General features: G+C 39.8%; 1 protein-coding gene across 1 annotated transcript in view; it reads right to left on the bottom strand.

The window, feature by feature from the left end:
• Nucleotides 1-7544, bottom strand: part of LOC106805892 (protein ARV1-like) — a 14577-nt gene continuing 7033 nt past the window's right edge. The window contains exons 2-7 of the mRNA XM_014807665.1: nt 7207-7376; nt 4120-4239; nt 3540-3696; nt 2854-2941; nt 2514-2662; nt 1-397 (exon numbers count right to left, since the gene is read on the bottom strand). Coding sequence (XP_014663151.1) covers nt 309-397; nt 2514-2662; nt 2854-2941; nt 3540-3696; nt 4120-4239; nt 7207-7329 — 726 coding nt within the window. The 5' untranslated portion in view covers nt 7330-7376 and the 3' untranslated portion in view covers nt 1-308. The remainder of the gene's footprint in view (nt 398-2513; nt 2663-2853; nt 2942-3539; nt 3697-4119; nt 4240-7206; nt 7377-7544) is intronic.

The following is a 7544-nucleotide window of genomic DNA, read 5'->3' as shown; positions in this document are numbered from 1 at the left end:
TATTTTGCAGCCATTTATTCATAAAATAAGAATGAATAGAAGAACTGTTGTCATGTCATCACATTCCTAATGCACATTTAACATGATCAAACAGGCAATTAAAATGGGCTACTTTATATACGAAACTAAAATGAACATTATTATACCAGAATGCTATAGTTATTTATTTACATATAGTATTTTAGTAGTTCTGTAATTTTATTCCCAAATTTGAACTACATACTGCAGCACAATGAAGTAATTTTTTTATAAACATTCATTACTCGTATCACATAATTGCTCATAGAGATGTCTTGATCTGTTGATGTTTAGCTCCACAATGGATGAAGGCAGTATCTCATTAAAAAGCCACATCCTATTATGGCTATGCTGACTGCTTTTCTTGCTTCCCATGTCACTACAGTAAAATCACAGATTAAAATATTAAAATATATATATATATCAGGAGTAGATAATAGGGAAGGAGTGTGACTTCAATAAACAAGGGAAATTCGTAATTTACTAGCCTTATAATACCTAACGATTATACTAATGGGCGTAACATCATCGCAATACTTGAGCTGCAAATCGGGTAGCACGAGTAACATTGGCCTCACGCATGGCCTGCCAAATCGTTTCCATCGTATACATCGCAGCAAATCCGGAGATTACAGAACTAAAAGTACGACACACGGATTATCCATGTCTTTGGCCATCAATGCTGAACATATCTCCCCCAAACTGTGCAAACACAAAGCAGACTACCTACGGACGCACTGTGCTCATGCGGCAAGGCGGTGTGGCTCACTGGGAAGATTGGACATCGACGCAACACTCGGCGAGATAACCTTGGACGAGGAGCAATACAGCTATCATAACCGGCAAATCGACAACCGAGTACGAGCTATGGCCCCGCACCGCACGACACGTCCCCACGCAATCTCGCCTGCGAAGCACACGCCCTCGCACGCGCAGCATACCACAGTGCGTTAGTAGCTGCCTTTTGTTTTGAATATAGGCGGGCAAATCGGCCTGCAGGATTGATGGCCAAAAGGAAGAATAATGCGTGTGTACGTTTTTAGTCTGTATTCTCTGAATTGCTTGTGTATACGAGAAACGTTTCGCAGATGCTAGGCGAATGTACTGTGTACGCATTTGAGGCTCAGTGATGAGTGTACGCCGTAGAAATGTAGTATTAATAAGGCTAGTAAATACGAATTTTCCTTGTTTTTGAAGTCAACTCTTCCTATTTATCTACTCCTGCATATATATATATTAGGGCGCTGTAACAGATACCAAGCCTCTCGATTCGATCCGGTTCTCGATAATTAGCGCTTCTCGATTCGATTCCTTCGATCGATTTCCCAAAGATTTGAATATGTTATCATTGTTCTTATATTATTCATTATTATGTCAGATAAATAATTTATTAGAGATTGGCCAATGAAATATCCAAATGGTGAATAGCATAGAGAGTCTAGAGAGTATCATATACATGCACAGCCGCTAGTAACATATGGGAGTAAAAACTCCACAGTATAATGGCGTAGTGCCGCCACTCTATTAGAGAAAAAATTTTGGTATCGAAGTGGAACGCGAAAATACGGGGAAAATATCGGGGATGATCGAGGAAGAGAATCGCGATCCGATTCGATTTCGGTGTATCGTTACAGCCCTAATATATATATATAATACAATATATAACAATAATACAAGCAAATACAAAATTGTTGGCACATTGTATTATTTATGTTGACAATTTAATTTTCTATTTTCGCACGTGTGTGCGTGCGTGCGTGCGTGCGCGCGTGCACGTCCACGCATATATGCGTGAGCTGGAATACTACCAAGAGTAGATAATAACACATCTACCTTTGATACTACTAAAGGGTGGGTAAGGGTATTTTCGTGAAACGTGATCGGCCGTTTTATACCTGTGAACTGTGAATTGCAATTTATTTTGTCTGTGAACTGTGAATGGACCACCTTGCGTGAAGCGTGATTAGCTTTTATTGTAGTCTGTGAACTTGATAAGAGGACTCTTTCCTCGTGAATCTATATGGCATGTCAGGCCGCGATTTAGACCGTTTGCACGTTTTCCAGAAACCGGTCACAGGCCTCAAAATTCACCAGAATGCACCAAATTAGCCTAATTTTTTTAAAATTCCCGGGGGGGGGGGCATGCACCCGGAACCCCCTAGCTGATAGAAGAACATATGGAAACTATATATTACGCACGCATCACACGGCACACACCGCTCGCTCGCCACGACCGCACGCACACACCAGCACACACATGTATAAGCATGCACTACTGGCGGCAAGCATATTTTTGATATTTAGAATGTTGTTGATATTTAGAACACTTGTATACTTCTATCGACCTTATCTTATGAGTCTGAATTTTGCTGTAAAAGCTGGAATTACTCCTGTGATCCTGTGAAATAAGCATTATTTTGACTGGTGAAATGTGAAAAGCAGTTTATTTTGCAGCTGTGAACTGTGAACCCCCTTACCCCTACTAATGGCCTCACCTGTAAATGCCTGCACATTAGACGTGAATATCAAGAGCTCAGTAAGTGTGAGGTAGACAACATTGCTACTCTGGCCCCAGATGATTGCTGGAATGGCTAGGAACTTGCCAAAACTTGATATGATTATTCCATCCAGCACTGATCGTATACTATGGTAAACAAGGTGAAAACAGAACTTGTAAAGATATGCTGGAATGTATATATATGCACTATCAAATTTATAAGGGGGTTTAAGAATAAAAAATAGCACAACAGGGAATACTATACATTACCGGTACATTAATAATTGCAAATATTATATCGCCAGATCACATGGAGGTAAATATAGATGACATGTTACCTAGGTCTGGGTCTACTCCCAGCCGGTCCACGCAGCTGAAATCTGAGCTCACTGCAAATGATGACTGTCGAGAAGAACACCAAAATTTCTAAAAGAAAAAGAATTTTCTGAAAGTTACTTAAGTTTTAAGCAAATCTGTTACAATACAACGAATACGTACTATCAAGGTAAGGCAGACAAAACATTCCAATACTGTAGTCATTGCAAAATCTTCTAGGTAACATGCAAAGACATAACGGCAACCACACAACTTGATATCAATGCACGTGTATGAAATTCGAACACTGAACTCAGGCTCACATTACTCAGCATTCCATGAAATTACATAAGCTTTATAAACCACGTATATATGTATGATGTTGTGATTATGACTGATACATTACTAACACATTAAATTAAATGTAGATCTTTTTTTCTAAATATTATCGAAATCACCATCTAGGCATGGCCACCAAAGCCACGTGCGGTGTGTTCTGAGAAGGTTACTGCCATTCACCATTTAAAGCAACTATATTTCTCTTGGTGACAACCCATCCCCTACACACCATGCACCACTAGCGATGGACCTGCTGGGAAAAGTGGCTTTTATTTTTATACTCATAACAGAGTGATACATATAGTGTTTATTACAATAGTATATGTACATAAGATCCAACTGTAACTACAATGAGTCTATTAATGCATACCAATACTAGCTTTCATGCACATGTTGTAGAATCTTCCTTCAATAGCATAAAACAAAGGCTCATAATTGGATGTCTTTGCCTCAGAGAGGGACTTTTCTTGAGTCCACATCACATAAGCATCACAGATGATGAAGAAGATAACCAACCTCCAGTGTGCCTATATAGCAATTAAGCCCATGCAAGATAATTAAGTAGGCCTATAACACATGACGACATTGGATCAGGAGTTATAACCAACAGACTGACATCGGAGCTCATAGATAACAACTTCTAAACCTATAACCTGGCCACAACTACTACTGATATGCAAGTTTTTAACTACCTGTTTCTTTCATTTTAAACAGGTATGAAGCAAAAAACTATATAATTATCATGACAAAATTATCAGGATTGTATAATAATAGAAATATGTCTATTATTATACACTCCTGATATTATGTTATAAATACAAATTATGCTTGAGGTGAATGTGAAGAGTGTGCAATTCATTATAAAGCATAGCTCGATATACAGTCATAGATATACATACATATCTTTACAGTTGGAAAATTCACAACACCATACACCTATACAAATTTACCTTAAATTCCGTGTTAAAAATAACATGTCTATAGGGCTCTTTTTTTTGCAGCACGGCATCAAGGAAAATTATTACTGGGTCAAACTCTATATACTTGTCCACTTGCTTCCCACATAGATCCTGTAGAAAAGACAGCAGAACAGAAGCTGTCACATCTGAGCATGATTTTACTTGGCAATCGACCAAAAATTCTATAGAAATGACAACCGGCAAGAGATATCAGGAGAAAATGTAACACACTTTACGTAAATCAATATGAAAGCAGCAAGTAAAGGTAGAGTGCGCTTGAGAGACCTTCAATGTTGGATAAGATGATACTCAGTGCCGCTGATAGGGATTATATGTCCCCCATGTACTGCCGGAACGTACCCTGTGTAAGGTCCGGTATACCGGAACGTACCCTGGTAACTATTTGATATGGTTAGGGTTAATGTTAGGGTTAGGGTTAGGGTTAGGGAGAAGGCGTAGGCGACTCCCTAGACTCGTTAGTGGAGTAGGCAAGGTATGGTCCGGCATATTAGATAGTACCAGGGTACGTTCCGGCAGTACCCCGGGGGACATAGACCCTCTCAGGTTCAGTGCCGGTCCTGACAAGGACCCAAGCTGTCGACGCCAAGACTCGCCAACTTGTTGGTCGACGGATAGACAATGAATCAACAGGCAATGAAGCTTGTTGGAAGTAGCGATAGTAGCAATAGTAGTGTAGTGTGGTAAGATTCGCAGGTGGAAAACCTGACAGGTGCCGCAACGTGAATGTTCCTTCCATGACCCCCCCCCCCCTGGTAAAGGTAGACATGCAGGCAAGCAAAGAACAAGTGTCCTACTGTCCTAATGCGTAGCATAAACCATTGCAGCTACCATAAAAAGGCTGAAGTACAGACAACCGTAAAATTCCCATCCCTTTATTCTATTGAATAAAATTGAATAAATATAGTAATAGGAACCTACATGTGGTACTTAATGTGGTATTTAATTGTTAATTGAAAAAATTGGAAAAGTAATACCATGTACTACATACACAGTTTGATACAAAGTGATATATACCGAGTGATATATTATAGAAAGTGACTACATGTCCGATTTCCAAGTGCGCAGCCCACAGGCTAGCTGTTCACGTATTCCTTTTATAAATTTTACCTGGATTTTTACTTGGATGCCTGGGGATTAATAGCGAGGGGTTATGAATGGGTGTGTATAAGTATGTGTCAAGACGTACATACAGCATTCATTGGTTGTTAGACACAGCACTGCCTCACATAGGGGATCATTCCACATGTCGATCACTCAATCACATGGCTAAAAATACTGTCTACAGCGTAGTCCGGCTCTCGGTTTATCAGTGGCCTTTTGTTCCGGAGTATATATTGAAAGCGCAAGTTGGTTAGTCTTACCACTATTCCGTTATTTTTATAATTTTAAAAGTTTCCCGTCGGTCTGGTCTGATTCTATTGGTTTCAACTGTTAAACAATTAAGTCAGGGTTTGACCGTCTATCGCTTAAAAGATATATCCAAATATTCTGGGATGATTGAATTCCAAGTCAAGATGCTTGAATCTAGGTGTCCAGAAGTCACACATCACATGTAGTCATAGCTCTAGTACTATAGCCCACGTGCGGCAACTGTACACGGGCCAAGTAGTATTAGAGCTGGTTTATTCCCGGTTGGCCTACTCCCATTTCGCCTACGGCAAAATTTCCAGTTGGCCTATACCCATTTTGCCTACTCCCAATTCGTCTACGCTCAAATCTACCTCATTCCCATTTCGTCTACGATCAGTTTGTTCACTAAATAATCATTTATAAATAATAAAATAAAATATGGTTTTGATTGGCATACATTGACTACAGGAACCAGAAGAAAACATAGGTACAAATAATGAGAACAAAAATAGAAAATACAGTAGTAAAAAAATGAAACAATGGGAGTAGGCGAAATGGGAATATTGCCGATTCTGAGAGTAGACGAAATGGGAGTAGGCGAAATATGGGACGCGTAGACAAAATGGGTGTAGGCGAAATGGGAGTAAGCCAACTGGGATGTTACCCTAGAGCTAATGTAGTCACTACCTATAATGTACAATATAAAATACGCTGTGGCTATATGCCCGGCAGCCGGGCACGATCTTCGATTTCCTAAATGCCCTGCAGTTCCTAACCCTAACCCTTCTTTACTTGAGATAACGCTGAAAATTAAATGAAAGTGTCAATGACACTGTAGCTCACCACAAAAAAGGACACAAATGAGTGAGTGAGAAGAAGTCAGTTTTAATTGAGCAACCATCGACGTACATTATAGAAACGATTGCCATCTGTATATCGCAATAATAATTTATAAACCAAAATGAATCACAATTTGTGATGGTAGATGGCGCTATACCCGCTTTGATGTTTCTTAGCGATGGCATTCGAAATAAATAGGTTAAATGCTGCGTTCCGACATGTTTTGTAAAACTTTACTTTAATATAGACGTTTTATCGGCAGGGTGGAGAGGAAATACCAATTTTGCATTAAAGATATTGTCAATGAAATCTTGTAAAACGAACCAGACGAGTGTGACACCACAGACTGTTATCTGTTATCGTGTCTATATAATCTGCTATATAATTGCCAAAACCTACCTAATTTGCATAATTTTTTTAAATATCAACCCCCTAGCCCTTATTCATTCACATACCAAAAATAAACAAAATCCGTTGAACCTGAACTGACAAATGGTAATTTAATTCCCATTTTTGCCAAAAAATTGCCGTGGCTCGAAAGTACGTCGACTGGCGTGCTCCAAAATAGGACGTTCAATATGGGAGCATAGCAGTAACAACTATGCCCAATTTCAAACATGTGGGTCAAACGGTTCCTGAGTTATCGACTTATCGTTGACCGTAGCCAAATGTTGACGGACGGACGGACGTACGACGGACGATGACCCATGGCAATAGCTCAGCTTGACGATGTCAAGGTGAGCTAAAAATGACGGGCATTTAGGAAATTGAAGACCGTGCCCGGCAGCCATCAGATATATGCCGGCTGCCGGGCATATAGCCACTCAGTCACTCTGTATAAAATCAAAGTAAAGTAAAAGGCCTTACGCAGTGAGCCAATTTGATCACATTTGCATTGTACTTCTTGCACAATTCTGGAACATTGTGGCCACAGTTAATGCACTTGTAACGTTGTTCCTCTGTGGTTCGCCTTATCACGCCCTTTTCCATTCTTCCAAATTATCTGTTGTCTCTCCTTCTACTACCTGACACTAAAACTGGCGAGTAGTTGATCATAGCTTAATTTTAGAAGATAGCCTGCGTACAGTTGCCTAGGCCTTAGGCTTAGGTAACCCTAGATACAATAATGTAACCCAAACCCAGGATAGGGGTCCAGTCCTAGCTGTGTTTGGGTTACATTATTGTATCTATCCTAACCCTATCCT

This window comes from Priapulus caudatus, unplaced genomic scaffold (assembly GCF_000485595.1).
Source record: "Priapulus caudatus unplaced genomic scaffold, Priapulus_caudatus-5.0.1 Scaffold7, whole genome shotgun sequence".
NCBI lineage: Eukaryota > Metazoa > Priapulida > Priapulimorpha > Priapulimorphida > Priapulidae > Priapulus > Priapulus caudatus.
The sequence above is the reverse complement of the archived record's forward strand: the minus strand, read 5'-3'. Positions and strand labels throughout refer to the sequence as shown.